Source organism: Marmota marmota, unplaced genomic scaffold, assembly GCF_001458135.2.
Source record: "Marmota marmota marmota unplaced genomic scaffold, marMar, whole genome shotgun sequence".
In the NCBI taxonomy this organism is placed as follows: domain Eukaryota; kingdom Metazoa; phylum Chordata; class Mammalia; order Rodentia; family Sciuridae; genus Marmota; species Marmota marmota.
Genome location: NW_025999999.1, coordinates 8879337 through 8898667, shown reverse-complemented (window position 1 = coordinate 8898667; position 19331 = coordinate 8879337). Strand labels below are relative to the sequence as shown.

At 49.0% G+C, this 19331-nt stretch overlaps 1 protein-coding gene across 3 annotated transcripts in view; it reads left to right on the top strand.

Annotated features, from left to right (window-relative positions):
• The window catches only part of Sh3pxd2a (SH3 and PX domains 2A), a 215097-nt gene that overhangs the window by 63041 nt on the left and 132725 nt on the right, over nucleotides 1-19331 (top strand). For all 3 annotated transcript variants that reach the window (XM_048807272.1, XM_015494748.2, XM_015494747.2), the window contains exon 3: nucleotides 7719-7794. In XM_048807272.1, coding sequence (XP_048663229.1) covers nucleotides 7719-7794 — 76 coding nt within the window. The remainder of the gene's footprint in view (nucleotides 1-7718; nucleotides 7795-19331) is intronic.

Sequence of the window (19331 nt, the reverse complement as noted above, 5' to 3'; positions counted from 1 at the left end):
GGTTGCTGGCAACTACCAGAAACTCGTGGGGAGTCGTGGACCAGAGTCTCCCTCACAGCTCTGAGAAGGAATCAGCTCTGCAAATCTCCTGGTCTCTGATTTCCAGCCTCCAGAACTGTGAGACAATAAACTTGTATCATTTAAACCACCTATTTTGTGGTACTTTGTTATAATGACCCTGGCAAACTAATATGGTCAGACCACACACACCCTGATACACATATGATTTGAAGACAGAGGAAGGGGCCACAAGTCAAGGAACACAGTGGCCTCTGGAAGCTAAAATATGCAAGGGAATGGATCAGATTCTCACCTGGTCTTGGGAAGGAGGCAGCTCTGTGTCCCCAGACCCTACTCTGTCAGGCTGGGGCATCTCACCTGCCCATCCCCCACCCCAAAGACTCCAACCACATGCAACACCATCCTCTAACTGACTTCTATAAAGGACTTTTTTCTCCATACATTCTCATTTCCAGTGCTGCTTCAGGATGCCCTCCCCACAACCTCTGTGAGTGGCATGCCAGGCAGCTGTCCTTACCCAGCACTGGTGCCAACTGTGTACTCATCTCCAAATCTCTGGAATAAATGATCTGGAGCCTCCACCCTGGATCCCACTTCTTTCCCTGACACATGGCAGCACTTTGTGGAATTCATGAATGAGTCTGTTTAATCCCACCTGACTGCTTGCTGCAGCAGCTCTGGTATTCCCACAGCCTTTATGCTTGCCATTCCTCCCTCTGGGGTGCCTTCCTCCCTTCTTGCCAGTTCCCCTTTATTCAGAGCCTACCTCTGTTTTCTCTTTCACTTTGTTCACCTGGCTGCATTGATCCCCCACCTCCCCATAGCTTGTCAGCAGCTGGACACTCATCTAATACCAGGTAAATGCCTTATTGCACATGTGGGTATCCCAGCTCCCAATCAGATCCTGGACCAGGATTCATACTCCTGAATTCTGCTGGTGCAGTACATGGAACATCCTAGGTAAAGGCTAATAGGGAAGGGATTTGAAGCGGTGAAGGCTTGCATGTTTTCCAGAAATGGCTGATAGTCAGCATTTGTCACTGTAACCAGAATGCCTGACAGGAACAACTTAAGGAAGACAAGGTTATTTTGGGCTCACAGTTTCATGGGTTCAGTCCATAGTTGGCTGGCTCTATTGCCTGAGATGAGGCAGAACAAGATGGTGGAAGAGTGTGATTGAGGAAAGCTTCTCAGTCCATGGCAGCCAAGGAGCAGAGAGAGTGAGGAACCAGGGACAAAATATGATCCCCAAGGGCATGTCCCCAGTGATCTACTTCCTCCAGCCATACCCCACTTGCCTACAGTTCCCACTCAGTAATCTATTTAAATTATTAATCCATCAAATGGATTAATCCACTGATCAGGTTATAGCTCTCATAATCTAATCATTTCATCTCTGAACATTTCTATATTGTCTAACATGCATTTTTCAGGGGACATCTCATGTCCAAACCATAACAATGGCCAAGGAAGACTTCTTTAACTTATTAAGAACTTTGGAGTCTGGATTGGGTCCCCTCTCAATTTCAGTGCCTGGGTCTTGAGGGGGGAATGACCAAATTGATTTTGAAAAAGCAGCAGAAGAAGTTTGATCTCGATACTTATTAAAAGTATCGACATAACAGCTGTTCACATACTTACTAGAATCTACAGGATCAAGAAAGAATGGTGTGGTGTCAAGATATATATTTTTCCATATGATTGATTATATCAATATCTATCTATATATCTGTAGATAGATATCCTTCTCAGCCCATGGCAGCCAAGGAGCAGATTGATAGATATATCTAGAATATAGATATGACAATCATTGGCCTCTACCTGAAAAGTGTTCATTTATACAATATATATATATAAATATATTATATATAATATATATATTATATATAATAGCATAAAGTTCAGAAATACAACCTCATATATGTATTTATTTTTGACAAAGGCATTAAGATAATTAATTCAATGGGAAACAGATTCTTTTCAGCAAATTGTTCTGAAGTGATAGGATATCTATACCCAAAGAAATTAGGTATTGAGGTTTGATGTTGGATTTAATTTGAACAGAGAATTTCACTCAACTCACTCTTCCCCAAAGTTAGGATTTGCTGATATCGCTGTGGAGGTGCTAATCGGTCCCTTACAGATCTGGTATTTCTAGATCTTCATATCAGATTGGCTCAACAAGGGAGCCAAGACCATTAAGGGTGAAGGAGGGTGCTTCCTCTTGAGCAATGGGATGAACTTGTACTAAGGAGCAAATCCCAGGAGACCACCTGATGTGGTGAGGTAGGGTATGAAAAGCACAAGGGCTGCTGGGATTCAAAAAGGAAGACTTATTAAAGCCAGTGTCACTTGTAAGGTCATAAAAGAACAGAAGAGAACAGGGAAGTGCATTTTAAGCCTCAAGGGGTGAGCACTTTTAAGAAAAGCTGCTCTGATTATTGCTGTCTCCTGCCTCCGTGATGCTCATTGAGGTGTCCCCAGCATCTAACACAGGGACTGCTGAGTGCTCAGTGAGTGGACAGATGAATTCTGAGGTTTTCCTAGATCTCTCTTGGTTCCTCGGAGATTGGGTGGCCTTGTCCCTTTTTAAGGGGAATTTTTAAGTCAGGGAACCTGCCATCTTCTTGTAATGTTCTCTTGTTCCTGATGTAGAGGGTCACAGGGATTGAGGTTGGAGACTGGGGCACCAAGGCTGAAGTCTCTGGGAACTCCACCCTCTCTGCAGGCTAGGAGTGGGCCTCTTGGGTTACAGATGTGCCTAAGCTGGGCCAGGGCCCACCCTCCTCTCCTGGTGTTTATTGGTATAGAGCCCTGCCGAGGAGAGCTGCCGAATCAGCTTTCTCTGGCTGGAACCAGCTCCTGGAGCCGCACTGTCCTGTATCTCTCACACCAGCCACCCCTTAGGTAAACAGCCAGCCTCCTCCCCACTCTGAGAAGTTGCAAGGGGCTCCATTAGCCGGACGCCTCACTCCAAAAAGGATCCTGGCAATGGGATCTGTTTTTCTTCCAGCCTGAGTAAGGGCCTTGCTGGGAGACTCCACTTCCTGCCTGAAAAGGTGGCTGCAGAGCTCCCTGCTGGGCGGAGTCTTCCTTCCTCACTGCCCACGCACCCAGGCTTCCTCACGGAAGGCCTAGTCGGAAGGCCTAGTCGGGGGACTCCAGCAGACAGCCCCCTCAACTCAGTCTTTCATGCAGTTGTTTTATCTGTGGAACCTAACCCTGCACATCAGCCACTGACCAGGTCAAAGAACCCACTGTGCTGTCTTCCTGGTCACCCAGAAGGGGCAACATTTGCATTGTGTGTCAAGCAAGGTCCCACTGCCCACCATCCGCCATCTTGTGGGCCAAGAGGCTGCATGGCGCAGCTCTGCTGTGGCTACACAGAAGCAGCTTGGCTGGGTGCTTTTATTTGATTTGTTGTGGAATCAGAGCCAGGGAATTTGCTTTCTTTGAAAGGTGACCTGTGGGCAGAGAAACTGTCACTGGCAGCTGGTTAGCTGGACTTCCTTCTCCCATGGCCAGTGGGCTCTAGGGAAGACTGATGGGGAGGGCCAACACCAAGGTCCTGCTGGCTTAGCCATGATGGTAGGAATAGGTGACAGGGCTGGACTGGGCTCCTGAGGACTAGAGGTAGGAAGCAGGCCAGCTAGGGGCTCACAGCCCTGGAGTGGACTGGTTGATCCAGGAGTCTCAGTGGATGGGCTTATGTTGGCCTGGGAGTAGGAGGGGAGGGGAGGGCTAGATGGAACCAGAGGTGCAGGACGAGGAAAATCTGCCGTTGAAAGAAAAGGTAGGTGAGAGGCTGCTGCAAAGCACCCCTCTGGAGGCCTTGTGGAGGAAAATCGAATCTGCCTACTTATTTGCCAGGCTGTCACATGACCCTTCCTTCCAGGAGGCACAGGAACCCAGTGAGGGAATTCAGACTGCCCTTTGACTAGGAAGACACAGGTTGTGACTGTCACTTGTCTAAGACAGAGCTGACTTGCCTCCTCCAGGAAGCCTCTCCTGACCTCTCCCTTCAGCTCCCATGGGCTCCTATTCTATATCCTTTCCATTCTCCATCACTCTGGACTTTCCTCGTCTGTCTCTAGCACCAGATCAAAGTTTCACATGCTTCCAGGTGGGGCCCAGGAACTTGCATTTTTAACCAACGGGCCCCCATGCAAATCAGATGAGCAGAGACCTCACCACACATTCCGAGAGCCATCACGCTCTAGAGCAGCACTGTCCAACAGAAACAGCCACGTATGTAATTTAAAAATTTCTAGTAGCTGCTTAAAGATATAAAAAGGAAATAGGTGAAAAGAATTATTTAAATAATTTTATTGATATCCTGATCTAAAATATCATCATGCAATCAGCACAGAATTCTTTCACATTTCACATTTTTTCCATGCTAAGCCTTGGAAATCCAGTGTACAGTTGACACATGCAAAACATCTCATTTTGGACCAGTCTCGTTCTAAGTGCTCAGTGCCACATGTGGCCAGGGGCTGCCATGTGGACAGTAGTACTGTAGAGCTTTCCTGCTAAGAGTGTGGCCCACAGACCAGCAGCTTCAACAGCACCTGCAAGCTGGCGAGAAACGAGGCCCAGGGCCCTGCCCAGGCCCACAGAACCAGCCTTCTCACTGCTGCCAGCACTTTGCATGCATGTCCCGCAGCCCTGGGCTGCAGGAGCCCCTTGATGCCAGCACTGGGATTGGACTTATTTCTAACAGAGGGCCTGGCACCTACAAGGCATATGTCAGTATATGTCAGTGTTTGGGGAGGAAAGACGTGATTTGTGAATGTCACCTGCCCCGCCCACTCCTTTCAGCACCACATTCTCAGTTAGTGACAATGTGAGTCTGAAAGCAAAACGTAGGAGTCATAGAAAATGTATATAGCAGAGCTGGAGGGAAATTTAAATTTAAGTTTCTATACTGTAAGCTCTGGAGAGAGACAGCCACTTGGGCAAGGTTCCACAGCTTGTTATGGTGCAGCTGGTCACCCTGTTTGGGGAGAGAAGTGGTACAGGTAAGGACAGATCACTTCATACCTGGGCATGCCCCTGGGCCTACATTACTCCTCAGATGTCTCTGCCTCCTCCTCAGAGACCTTATGGAACTGTTGCTTGAAGGCCTCAGGCCTGACCCACGCATAATAGTTATCCATCTATTTATTCTCAGTGGTCTGGAAAACATTTAAGGCACTTATAAAATATGCATAGAATACAAGATAAAACAAAAAAATTTTTTTTCAAAAAAATATGTTGGTCTAAAGGAAGTGTGCAGAGATCCACGGACAAGTTGTTCAATCTAATGTTGTATACAGTTAGCGGAAAGTCGGAAACAACCTAAATATCCAACAGTAGGGGAGTAGGTAAATAAACAATGCAAACACTGAAATTCCATGTCATGATTGAGAATGCTGATATGGAAATGTACATTGACATGGAAAAAATGTTCATTGTGTAATGTAAAAGCATCGACGTGTTCATTTCATAAATTACATGCATGGAAGAATGCCTGGAAAGAATATACGTAGCCCTCGATATTAATGCTGCCTTTTCAGGGAGAGAGATTATAAGTGATTCTCTTTCCTTTTTTTGACCACCCGCTGCTTCTGTAATTTCTAGTTTTTTTCCCTCAGTGAGCATGAATTTCTTATGTAATACAGAAATGAAATGTATAAAAATAGAATATGAGCAAGGCAAACAGGAAAGAGAAAATTGGAGTTCTAGTTAGCAGAATTTGTTTGAAAATGTATTAATTAATGGAAAAAAAACTAAGTACAGTGTATAGAGTTATAGCCCAGTGGCTATATTTACATGTAGCAGGAGATTATTAAATGTTTGAGATTTGAAGTTACAACATGAAAAACTCATGAGCTTGCTTTTGCTAAATAGCCATCTGTATTCAGGGAAGTGAAAGTTAATCATGGTGCAGTCTCTGTCTTGTTTTGAATGGAATCCACCAATTCTCCCATCCCCTTTCATACAAGGGCTTTATGCATATCACGTAATGATTGTGCAAGAGAAAATCCTGAAATCTTGTGTAGAGCTGGATACATAAATGGACAGATGGACAGAGGTGCACACACATACAACCTAGCCTAGGACCTCCTTCACCTGCAGTGCTAACACCTTGAAGTGGTGTCTTTGCTGGTGTCAGTAGGCTCCTAATTGGTCTTCTGGCTTCCGTCCGCTGGCCTGTTCTCTACACTGGGGCTGGAGCTACCTTTTCAAAACATGGATCAGCTTGTGTCTCTCTTCTGCACAAAAACTTCAGAACTTCCCCTTGCATCAGGATGAACTCTTGAGTCTTCATAGCCTGCAAGGCCTTCTACATTCTAGCCCATCCTGCCTCTCATTGCTTGTCCCTCTGCCCTGGTCACGCCACACTAGCCACATTGGTGTTTTCCGGCTCTTTGCCTTCCTGTTCTTCTTTCCTGAAACATCCTCCCCCTCCAGAGTGGCTTGCTTCCTCTGCTCCTGTGGGTCTCTGCTGAATTGCTTCTGGATTCATAAGGACTTCCTCACCACTGCAGATGAAGTAACAACCCTGATCTTGCTCCAGTGCCTTACCCTACTTCACTTTTTTCATTGCATGTATCTCTCCTGACATGACCTATTTCCTTTTCATTTGTCCTTTTCCACTAGAATGTAAACTCCCTGTGGGCAAACTTCGGCTCTTTTCTTTTTGCAGTACTGGGGATGCCACCCAGGTCCTCATCTGTGCTTGGCCAGCATTCTGCCACCGAGCTACATCCCTGGCCCCTAGCTTCTTTCTTTGGTGCCTAGTACTCTAAATATGGGCTCAGTAAAGATTTGAAGGAATGGAAGAATGAATGGACTTTAGATACCATGTGACTGATCCTCTCATTCTACCAAGGATGGTACCCAGGGCTCAGCTGAGGAAGGAAGGTTCCCTGCCTTGCTTAGGGTCACACAGCTGGGGCAGCAAGACTAGATTCTGGCTGGAGCCCCTTTGCTGCATTTCCCGCCTGTGCCTTAGAACTGAGATCAACTGCACACACAGGAGCCCTGCCTCCTGTGTGTTTTTCCAGTTTACACAGAATTTCAGCCCAGAATAGCTAAAGAAAAAAACAGTGTTTCTCCTGGAAACTCTTCCAGTGGGTATGTCCCTAGAAAAACAGTAGCAATCTCAGGGTAGGAGGGGACGAAGCAGAGGAAGGGGTCTTCCAGCAGTGGGCACAATGAGATAGATTTAGTTTTGCAATTAAAATAACATCTGGGTCTGTTTCTGCAGAGCAGTTCTAGAAGGTGGGTGGTCTGTCTGAAGTACCAGGTGGGGCCTTCCTCCATCCTGGCCCAGGAGAGTTTGGGATGGCCGGTGGCTAAAGGATTCACCCGCAGATGTAGAAAGAAAGAACTGAGCCCAAAGAAGCATCTGGCAACCCCAGTCTGGCCTGAAGGCCTGCTGGTCCCTGGCCCAGCCTCACTACTTTGGGAGTCTCCAGACACCTCCCCCTTCCCGAGACTATTCAGACACCCTCTTTGATGCATGGAGAGCCCTGGCCTCATCCCTCTCATGCCCCATGTGGTTTGTTAATCGTCTGTGAAATGAGGGATTTCAGGCGTCACTCATCCGTGTGAGCGCCGTGGGCAGTGGAGTGGGGTGGGGTGGGGAAGGGGCGCTGAGGGCAGTCTAGTCTTCTGAATTCTGTCTCTCTGTCTGTCTGCTTCCTTAGATGCAGCTTCTGGATAAATTCCCCATAGAAGGTGGCCAGAAGGACCCCAAGCAAAGGATCATACCCTTCCTCCCAGGTAAGCTCAGGTGGCCCCACAAGGGGCTGAAGGTGACTTTGAGAAGGGCACTTATAGGTCGAGAGGTCAGCTGCTAAGCCAGAAAAACCATGTGGGTTTGGCCTATAAATCTGCACTTTATTCATCCCCAGGGGATCTGGAAGCCCCTGATTTTGAAGGCCACTGTCTTCCAAGTGGCTTCTCCAGCCTTCTAGTCCTATGTCTGCTGACTTCCGGCTTGTAGCCTCTGAGGAGTTTCTCAGGCTCTTGGAGTTTAGCTTCCTTTTCATAAGAGGCCAGGTTCTAGGAAAGGAAGAGGAACTGTAGGCAGAACTGTTCTTACTGCCTCCCATTCCAGTTGTAAGTCACCTCAAACTGAGCACACTCCTCAGATCTGAGCTCCGGAAGGCCTCACAAGTCATTACACACTCATGTGACATCCCTCTATTCTGGCAGAGACAGGATTTGAACCCAACTCTTGTCTGGCCATAAAGGCCAGGACATTAACCACAACATCAATTTGGACTGTTTCAGACAACTGATTATGTCATGTAATTTAGAGGAAGATGCCTCAGGTGTGCCTGGCCTGCTATTACTACGATGCCTTAGGTTTGTGCAGACCTGCAGCGTGATTACAGAGTGCTTCTCTATTTGTTTTCATGTACAGATCTTCCCACCAAGGTGGGAATTATCATTTCCCCAAAGAGAGGAAGATTTGAGGGTTCAGAGGGGTTAAGTAACTGCCCATTGCGGTGGCAGAACTGAGGCGTGAACTCAGGTCCCTTATCCCACACCTGGTCTCTGCATTAAAACTAGTGGATAATATTGCCTTATGGCTCCCCTGGGCTTCTACCTGTCCCCAGGCCACTGGGCTTGGGTTTCCTGGGAAGCTTCCCTCCCTTTGGGTTAATGCTGGCCATGGACCCCCCCACTAAGCCAGCCACCAGGACAATCCTTAGCCCTAGACATATTCCCAGCCCACAGTCAGTACCTACTTGTTGACTTGAAAACAGACTTGGGGGCCACAGAGTGGCCCCCCTGTGAAGGATGCCCTTACTCACCCCCATCTTCCAAAGCATCAAAAGGCCAGAGCACGTACCACTGCCTGTCCTCAGAGACTTGTGCTAGAGCTGGAGAGAATTAGCTATAAAGGAGGAACATCTAAACCCCATAGTTTCTGAAGACCAGAAATAAGCATGTAGGGATCTCACCCCTTGCCGCAGTCCGGCTGCAGCAAAATAACCGGGGGGTGGGAACTGCCAGCAACTTGTGTACATTGATACAGCAGGAGTGGGAGCCGTTTATTGTAGGACAGGAGGGGTATATATACATTCCACACAGCTTATCTTAATTAACATAAACTAGATACAGCAGTCAACCAATAAGGAATCTCCACACTTAATGGCTCGCTGGCGTTACTTCACAAACCACTCCCTCTGGCAAAATGCCAGGCGCCATCTTGACTTGTTTACAGACCCTAACAACCCCTGGCCTCCTCCTTCCACAGAGGCAGAATATGGCTTCTCTGTTCCTAGCCTCCAAGTTGCTATAGGCTGACTTTCTTGCTTCATTTGGCTTCATACTGAATCCCAAGGGAATTTGGAATAGCCAACATCTAGGTCCACAACAACTTTAGATGCTCCTCCAGCACAGTCTGCATGCTCTGTTCACCTGGAAGTGGGAGCCCAGCTGGGGTGCTGTGGGCGTAAGTGTCCTAGAGGTAACAGGAGGACAGGGTGGTTCCCTGTTGCAGTGTAGTGGTGAACCTGGCCTTGGGCCATGAAGGCTACCCTTTTGCTCAAAAATGGGCTGTTTCTTCCACTTCTTTCTTGGCAGTAGCTCCAAGGGGAAAAGCTCCTTGCTGTCAGCCAGTGAGCTCTTTAGGAGGGGCAGGGCTGGCCTGGCCAGTAAGGGGAGATCTTCATCTAAGGAACCCTCAATACGGTGCAAGATAAGGCCATCTCCATAATCAGAGAACCATATAATGCAGGATGTGGCCTTCTCCCATCATGCAATTGTGAGTGTGAAAGGACTGGAGCTCAGAGAACTCACTGTGAGCTGAGGAGGTCAGCAAAGGCCTCCCTGAAAGGGGTTCCCAGGATCTGACCCCTGGAGGCTAGTGGGGTTGGAGCGTGGGGTGAAGGACACAGCTTTGTACAGCTGCCACCCAGTCCCATGTCTCAGGGGTCAGGCCGCCTATGGTCAGCCCTGGACCTCTGGCTCTGGCAGTTACTTGTTGTATTAAACTCTCTATGCCTTAGTTTCCTCATTTGAGAAATGGGGATGATACCAATATCTACTTTGTGAGACTGTTGTATAAGATGAAATGAATCAATGCATCTCAAGTGCTTAGAACTATGGCTGACCCCAGTAGGTGCCAAATGAATGCCGGCCCTTATTACCAATGCCTCACACACCTGGTGTTTCATACCACACAGTCATGTATAATCTTATTTGATCCTCCCAGTAAGGTTACTGTCCCATTTTGCCAGGAAATCGAGGCCAAGGGATGCTAATAGACTTGCACAAAGCATGAAGCCAGGAGGCATAGCCAACACCAGAACTCTTAGGCCTGACATTGGGACCAAGGCTCTTTCCACGCAGGCTGCCTGGAGGGACAATAACCCAATGGCTGCTGTGAGACTCAGGCTCTATTCAAAGTTCAGTTTGCTCTAAAGGACTGGAGTATGGATTAAGAGAATTCACGTGAAGCACTTGGCACAGTCCCATAGTCAACGCTCAACAAATGGCAGCTGTTGGTAAAGTCACCTGCCCCCACCTCATCCCACCTGCTGAGAAAAGTCAAGCATGGAACACCTTCCAGCCCCCAAATACAGGTGACTGTGAATAGTGGAGGTATTGTCAAGGGGAGTGAGGTTGACTCCCCGTCTCCAAAAGAAAAGTCTCCCTCGTCCTGGCTTGGCTCCCTCTCAGCCCTCCCATACTAGTGTTCTCCCTTAAACTCCTGTCCTTTGCTTTTTCACTCTCCAGGACTTCAGAATGCCATTGCTGGCCATTTGGAACCCATCCCAGAGCTCCCAAGCCCCATCCCAGGTCCCGGGACTTCCTCCTGCTCACAGGAATCCACCTTACCCCCTTCCTACTGTACTCACTCCTCACTTTGAATGTGAAGGGAAAGGATGGGGGCAAAAGAGCCCAACACAATCAGAACCAGGCTGGGAACCATGAGGATTCCCACCCTACCCCTCCTGCTATATCAAAGGGAGTCCTCAGAGGAGAGGATATAAGTGAAGGTCAGTGAGGAACATGGATCTGCAAGTGATTTTGGAGACTGTGCTCTCGCCTGTGAGTTTCCCACAGCAGGGAGGCAAGCAGGACAGAGCAGGGGAAGAAGTGAGGCAGAGAGGTAGGGGCAGCTAAGTCCAGACTCCTTCTGATCCCACTGGGGGCCAGGGCATAGAGTTGACCCATCTGAAGGACATATTGTTCATTCCTTGTCTGCCCTGGAGGATATGAAGTATAGGAATGGTGGCTCCCAATGACTGAGGATACACCTCTGAGAAAGTAGGCAGCTGTGTGACTTGAGCAGTGACACTCTCTGGTAATCTCTCAGCCTCTGCTGTGTCACCTGACACCCCTTTGAGGCTCTGTTTCCACCTCCCTGCCTTGGGGGATGGTGTCTGAGGTCACCTGCCAATTCCCCTAGGCTCACCTCTGGCAGTAGGAACTCAGCAGAACCCCAGCAAATGCAAACTCTCTTGCCACCCTAGGGAAGCTTAGCAGGAAGCCCTGGGGACAGCTCTGTCAGCCCTTTGCCTCAGCTGGAATTTCAGGGGATGGAAAATCCAAGCAGAGGAAACAGAGCATGCATTATTTCCCAGAGGGTCTCAGTTTGGGCTATAGAGGTGCTGGGATGTGATGAGCATTTCTGCTTCCTGGGAGGGGTCTGTAGGTGTTTGGAGTCTCAGTCCAACTGCTCTGTTCTGAGCCACCTGGACAGAGACATGATGAGGCCCATTAGCTCTTGGGTGTTGTGCAGTGACACTGGTAGAGGTAGGGCTTGGGGCCTACAGGGGGTCCAGGGGCCAGTCCAATTATTGACATTTTCATGTCAATCAGATCTGACATAAGAGTTGTAGGGGGACTTCTTTTGGAAGGACACTCAATTATTTTCACCAGTGCTAGAACTGCTTTTCTGACTGGCTGAAGACTGTACTGGAATTTCCAGTCTGCAGTGCCCATGGGAAGGCCAAGGAGAGTTAGGGTGCCCACGTGGGGCAGGCAGTTCTCCAGCAAGGCTTACTCAGGGGGAAAACTCATGTGGGTTTTGTGGTAGGAAGAGTGACTCCAGGATGTGCCCACCTTGGGAGTGACAGTGGATGCCAGAGATGGAAGGGACCCCTCCGGGCCTGGCCTCCAAACCTGTGTTATGTGACACCTAGCTCTCTGGCTGACCTTTGTGGCCTCCCTTTGAGACAAGGCCCTTGTCTACTTCTTTCACACGTCTGTCATGGGCTAGACACATGGTAGGTGCTGTTCTTGCCATGTCCCGGGTCTTTCCTTGGCCAGGGGGAATTGTCACAGCCAGTCTCCACTAAGTTCTGCCTTTACCCTTCCCTCTGGCCTCCACACCTCCCAGTTTAGGGACTTGAGACATTGTACCCAGCAGTCCCTCCCCCAGCTGTCATTGCCATCATGAGCATCAGGAGTGCCCTGTGTGAGGCAAGGAAGTGGCCTGAACCTTATGTGGCCTTAGGTGACCTGTAAGGGCTTTCTCATTCATTGAGTAGTTGAGATCACTAGCACGAAGTAATTGATTTTTTTCTTAAAACTTAGAGTATTATTATTTTAATATGATTACAAATAAGGCCTTCAGAGCACTATCTCCATTTAACTATCAACCTAACAGGATTGGCTATTTGGTTTCCTAAATCATATGCATTTTTAACTTTTTATTTTGAAATAATCCTAGAAACCAAATGTTGCAAAAATGCTAGGCACACTACATTCCATCTCCATACTATAGGGCAGATGGCATTGTTCCCATTTTAAAGAGAGATCGAGCTGGGCATGGTGGTACACACCTGTAATCCTAGCAACTTGGGAGGCTGGGGCAGAAGATTGCAAGTTTGATGCCAACCTGGGCAACTTAGCAAGGGTCTGTCCAAATAAAAACTAAAAAGCATGAGAGGGAAAAGGGCTGGGGTATAACTCAGTGATAGAGTATCTCTGGGTTCAATCTCCAGTACCACAAAAAAGAAACACAAGAAAGCAAGAGAGAGGGAGAGGTCAACTCACTTTCCACCATCGCATCCCTCCTGCCAATGGTAACATCTTACGTAACTACAGTATGTTATCAAAACCAGGAAATTGATATTGGCACAACTCAATTAGCTGGACCACAGAGCTGAGTGACTGACTTATGTTAAGGAGGTGGAGTGCCTTTAAACAAGCATGCCATCCGGCCTTGAGGAAGGAGGCCATTGCCTGAGACTACCCCCCAAGAAGCTTCACTCTCGGGCCATACTGCTTGGCTTTCCCACCTCCAACAACAACAACAAAAGGTGCAGGTAAAATTTATTTTCCATGAGAGCTTATTCCTGAATTCTTCTACACAAATTCAGCTCTTTCAGACAAATCACATCATCTTGTAGGTGTCCTCAGTGGTATTCTATTTAAAAAGAGGCATGTGAGAAATCCTGTTGCAAAGCAAAAAACCACTTTCTTTTATAAGTAATTCTTTTTTTTTTTTTTTTCAAATCTGGTTTACATTCATTTTTAGAATTGGAACTTCTCCAGATTTTTCTGGAAACAGGGCAGACCTAGAGTTTAGAGATTGGACAGTCACCTTGACCTCATTCATTTGATAAAAGAACAGCACTGTCAAACACTGTGAAAAGTCTGAGATTTTTACCAATTTGTAAGCCAATTAAGTTAGCTTGCCATGATTTCACAGGTGCCACAGAAAACAAAAGACCCCGGGGTCAGAAACGAAAGACTTTATCCCAGGACAATAACCAGCATGAACATCCTCACATGTGCCTTAGTTCCCAATGCCTTCAGGTTCCACAGGTGTGACACAGTGAGCTCAGATCAATGCCTTTTTCATAAGGTGGGTTGCATTATAAGCAAGAAACCCAGATCTTAGGGACCCCATATCTCTTACAATGGGTAGGAAGCAAACCTGCTCTTTGCTCTAGGGTAAGACACCCCCTTTGCAAACACCTTTGAAAAGGCCTTTCTTGCCTTGTTTACAAGAAACCCAAGAATTCTCTGAAAGTTATCTGGTGCTCTCTGGGACCTCCTGCCTTGGGGATGGGTGGGCAGAAATGAAGTTCTTTTTTATATTGGGCCAAGCTTGTTGGGGTCAGCAGACTCTGAGGACAGCTTACTGTTTACATGGAACTTTCTGCCTTGCTTTAAAAGACTATTGTGGAAAATCCATCTCCTGTTGCCCATCCTGGGATTGGAGTAGATTTCCTGTGTATCCCGAGCTTGCTCCCTGGGAGGAAATGGTCATTACAGAGTGAAATAGAGTGTGTAGCTGCTGATGTAAAAAGCAAACAACTCCAACCAGGGACCAAGGGACTTCAGAAGTCAGGCAGTGGAGCAGAAAGAGCAGAACTCACTCTACAAAGGCAATGCGAGGTCCCCTCCCTTGCAAGCCACATGTGTGTCTGTGCTGGCTACCAGGTCCCTGGGTTTCAGAAAGCCCCATGTCCTAATAGCAGACCCAGCCCCACCCATAACTGTACCTATTTCTGGACCCATGAGTCAGGAAGAAGCGGGATTGCTCAGGGAGAAAAGTGAACCTCTAACCATGATCAAGGTGGGAACTGCCAGCCTGAGACAGCCTGGTGACCTTTCGCACCTTGAGGGGTGTATTTTTAGACAGCGGGCATGCTTGGTTCTTTTGTACCAGCTTGCCAGTTTCCTTTCTGGCCCCTTAACGAAGAGGCATGGGGAGCCCCCATGTGGGAGGGCTCTGGGTGAACTGCAGACACACGCTCCCGGGCCTTCCTCCTCCCTGCCTTCTGAGCCCTGCACAGCAGATCCGGTGTTTGTTTGGCACAGAAGGAAGCTGGGGGAGGGATGGCCTTAGCTAGAGCTGGTCCATAGTGTCTGGAGGGCTGACCCTCTTGCTGGGCTTAGGTGTTTCTGTGTGCCTCCCCCAGGCACCAGCCTAGGAAAACCCTCGCCCAAGGTCCTGGAAGCTTTTACAGAGACAACAGGTCAAAGATGCTGGCAGGCACTGCAGCCCCTAAAGGAGAGGGACTGGGAAGCTTCTGGGCCCCACTGGTAACCTGGGATGGCAGGAAAAGATAAAGCTACATGATGGAAAAGGTCTGCTGGTAATGCTGGGGTTTTAAAAAGGTCAACATGATTATAGGTCTGCATGGCACCCCTCCGTCCTCCCCTGGAGGTGCTGGGTCTTCTCGTGCTATAATTACAGCTCCCCACCCCACCCCCAAACTCATTCTCCCACTCTGTAATCTGAGGCCGGCAACTCTCAGGGCCTGCTGTCAGCATCCTGCTCTGAACACTACATGAAAGAGCTGTGTTCATTCATTCTTACTGCAGGTATTTATTGAGCACCTACTGAGTGCCGACCTAGCTCTAAGCGCTGGCAATATGGCTGAGAACAGGAGGCCAGGACACTGTTCTCAGGAAGTTTGCATTCCACTGGGAAAGTCAGAAAACAAAGAAATGAGCAATTTCTAATAGCAATAAGTGTCAGAAAGAAAAAAAAAAAAACAGGTCATGCAGCAGGTAAGATAAATCAGGACATCTGAGATTCAGTGGCTGAAAAGGGCCTCTTGTGAAGGTGACATCTGAACTTGGCCAGGCAGGGGAAGATCAGGGTCCCAAGGGTGCCAGGTTGAGGGGACAATAAGGACAGTGACCTGAGTGGGGGACCAAGAATGTGTATGAGTAACAGCAAGAGCTGGTGGAGTGAGGTGGAAGGGCTAGGTGACCACAGAGAGTTGAGCAGGCAGGAGTTAGAACCAGGAAGCTCTGAGACAGGCTCCTGTGGCAAAGCTACCCTTGAAGGGAGGGAGCAGGCTCCGTGCATGTGTGCATGAACTGGGTTATCTGTCCCAGTCACGTGCACTCAGCTTCCAGCGTCCCTTGCTCATCTGTCAAATGGATTAAGCATGGTTCAGGGAGACGTTCCAAGCAGTTAATGCATAGAAAGTGTGTGCACACTGCAAAGAGGGCTAATGCTTCAAGGTTGCTTCTCTTGGTGACTTTGCCGCAGGACACAAACACAGGCTCCACCTCCTCCGTGCTGATTCAGCTCTCACAGTGCCTTCTGCCTGGCACTTGCAGCTGCTCCTGCACCCATGCCAACTTGAAGCAGCAGAGAGCTTGTTTCTTAAAAGTCGACAGCCCAGTCAAGCAAATGCCTGTAATCCCAGTGACTCAGGAGGCTGAGGCAGGAGGATCACAAGTTCAAAGCCAGCCTCAGCAACATAGCAAGGCCCTAAGCAACTTCGTGAGTCCCTGTCTCAAAATAAAATAAAAAAATAAAAAGGGCTGGAGATGTGGCTCAGTGGTAAAATGCCCTTGGATTCAATCCCCAATACAAAAAAAAAAAAATGCTGACATCACAGCTCATTGACCTGGGCTGAAAGATGGGTAGGCAGCCAAGCCCTGGACTCACATCATTGTCCCAACAGCCTGTCCCCAGATTCACAGGCTCTGGCCCCAGAGCTACCAGGTCTGGCTGACAGTGAAGTTTTGCAGGAGGCAGCCATACGGGGGACCTTCCTATTCTTGAAAGTAAACGTGGATCTGACCTCAGACCCTTCCTTCATGTCATCTCTGCATTTCAGAACCACCCCATTATAGCTTGCTCTGTGTCTTCCTTGTCTAGAGATAGTTCTAGAAGGGAATCAACCTCCTGAATGCCTGCTCCAAGTGCCTATTCCTGAATGGAGTGTGTCTGAGGCATCTTCCCCAAGATCTGAGCAGAAGGGTGCATCTTTCCCTGGTCTCAATCAGCTGGTGTCAGAAATGCACCCTGGCTCAGGACTTCAGCACACTGGATTCCAGTGCAACTCCTGCTGATCTCTGTTGCACACAATTGAAGTCAAATTAGAGCAAAGTGACCAGAAAGTGACGGGAGTGATTTCAGGTCTCTGTAATGCTCCTGACCTTCCCTTCCCACCCCTTCCCCTGGAAATAAATCGTTTCCTTACCCGATGTCCAATATCCTTTTATAAGGTCAGATCCCTTCACTTCATCCCCTGGTGTCCCTGGGACTGGTGCTGTCAGCAAGTTTACACTCGAGTGTCGATAGCTGACAGGACAGTACTGAGCCCAGGTTTGGTAGAGGTGAGAGAGCTAAAGGGCAGCTGAGGCAGAAGGAAGAGAAGGAAGAAGGAATGACGGGTGCAGCACTGAGCACCTGTAATCCCAGCCTCCTGGGAGGCTGAGGTGGGAGGATCACAAGTTCAAGGCCAACCTGGGCAATTTAGGGAAGCCCTATCTCAAAATTTTAAAAAAGTTAAAAGTGCTAGGGATGCAACTCAGTGGTAGAGCACATGTGTAGCCTGCAGGAGGCCCTGGGTTCAATCTTTAGTTCGTCTAAATAAATTTCAAAAGCCTAAAAAAATGGAAGTTCTAGGCTTTGTAGGGCCTGTGAGAAACCCAGGAGACAGGGCTGATGTGAGCTGCAGGGTGGAACCTTATGAGTGCAGGCTGGGACAGGGGGCTGGCAATCTCAACAGGGCCAGGCCGTGCAGGTTCTCTGGGGCCACGCTGAGGGTGAGGTTCCTCTCTGTGCAGTGACATGGTTTGGACTGAGAGGCCACTTGATCCGATTTCTGTTTGAAAGGATTCCTTAGGCTGGCCTACTAAAGGTGGCTTGGCCTAGGCTGGCCATGGTGTGAGAGAAGTAAGTAGATCTGCCATTTATCTTCGAGGAACGTCCAAGGGGTTGTGCTGGTGGATTGGAGGTGGGGTGAGGGAGGGGTCAAGAACGATGATGCCCACAGACCTGTCGGGGCAGCTGTGGCCAAGATGCAGAACTAACGTCTCCACACAGCACCCATCCCCTATGGATTTCATCCCTAGGGCAAAAGGAAATGGCTTCCTTCCTCTTGCCTGAGATAACTAAGGCCTTTAGAGCATTTGAAAGGTGCCCTGTGGTGGGCAGCCTCCCTCCGAGGAGCCTCCAGGCTCTCGGCACTCTGGTTTTGGACCCAGGTTTTGTGGGGGCAAGGAGGACACAGGGGTGGTGGTGGTAGTAGAGGGAACACTGAGGTCCGTTGAGAGGGAGCTCATCCCACACACACTGAGGATGTGAGGGGCACTGATGACAAATCTCCACAGGGTTCCTGGCCAGACCCCCCACTGCTCTCCAAGGTCACCCTGACTGGACCCAGGCCCAAGGATAGAGCTCTAGCCAGAGCTCTTCCCTGGCAGGGCCTGAGCTGACTCTCAGAGTCTCCCAGAGCATAGGAGCTCATGCAGCATTCATCCAGGGTGTCCAGCAGCCCGTCCGTCCAGCAGTCCATCCATCTCCGGCCCAGAAAACACCTCCTCATCCTGTACCTCCACAGTGCCCAGGACCGAGTCCACCAAAGAGGCTCCGGGGTGCCAGACTGCCAGGCTGCCAGACCACAGGTGGCCTGAGGAGACTGGCATGGCCTGCAGATGGAGGCTCTTCACCTGAATGCACCTTAAGGAGGCAGAGGAGGAAGCAAAGGGGAGGGCGAGGGTGCATGGCAAGTCTGCCCTGGGTAGAGGCCACGCCCCACAGGCCTCAGCAGCCAAGGGAAGGGGAGGAGGCCATGTTGTTTCTCCCCAGGCCGGTACACCAGGAGCCAGATTTCACCTCAGTGAGAGTGGATTTGGGAAGATCTTGGGGAGACGAGCAGGTTCGGTGAGTTTCCAGAGCTGTGTTGCCTAAGAGCTAGTGCAGCTCTGGGCTTTGCGAGCCATGGAGGGGAACTGTGCTGGCTCTGGGCTCAAACAGATCTGAGCCTTCTTCTTGGTGATCCTCGTCTGACTCCAACACTACTTTTCCTGGGGTGGAAATGGGAAGTACTTTCCGGTATTTCAGCACTAGAAGCCTAAAAGCAAGACAGACCTGGGTTCAAATCGCAACTTGGCCTCTTCCTCTTCCAAGCTGTGTGACACTGGGCCAGTTCTCAGAATCCTTGTACCTCTTTCATAAGCCTCATCTAGGAAACACTTCCCAGGGCGACTGAGATCTCGAATGAAATGTCACCTGTGAAACACTCAGTAAGTGCTCACTACATGATGGTGATCGTGATTATTAATATTGGATTCCACCAAAGTGGTGAGCTGTCTCTCAGGGATAGTTGAAAGGCAGCCTCCTGGAATCCTTTCCAGGAACAAGGGCTCTCTGCAGAAACAAGGATTCACAGGCTTGGGTGTTTGAAGGTTTGTAGCTCAAAATGTGTTCTGCGAGCTGGGTGGTGGCGCACTCCTGTAGGCTGAGCTAGGAGGATTGCAAGTTCAAGGCCAGACTGGGCAATTTAGCAACCTGTAGCAAAATAACCTGGGTTCAATCCCAAGTCTGTCTTTCTCTCTTTCTCTGTCCGCCCCCCCCCCCCCCCCCCCCC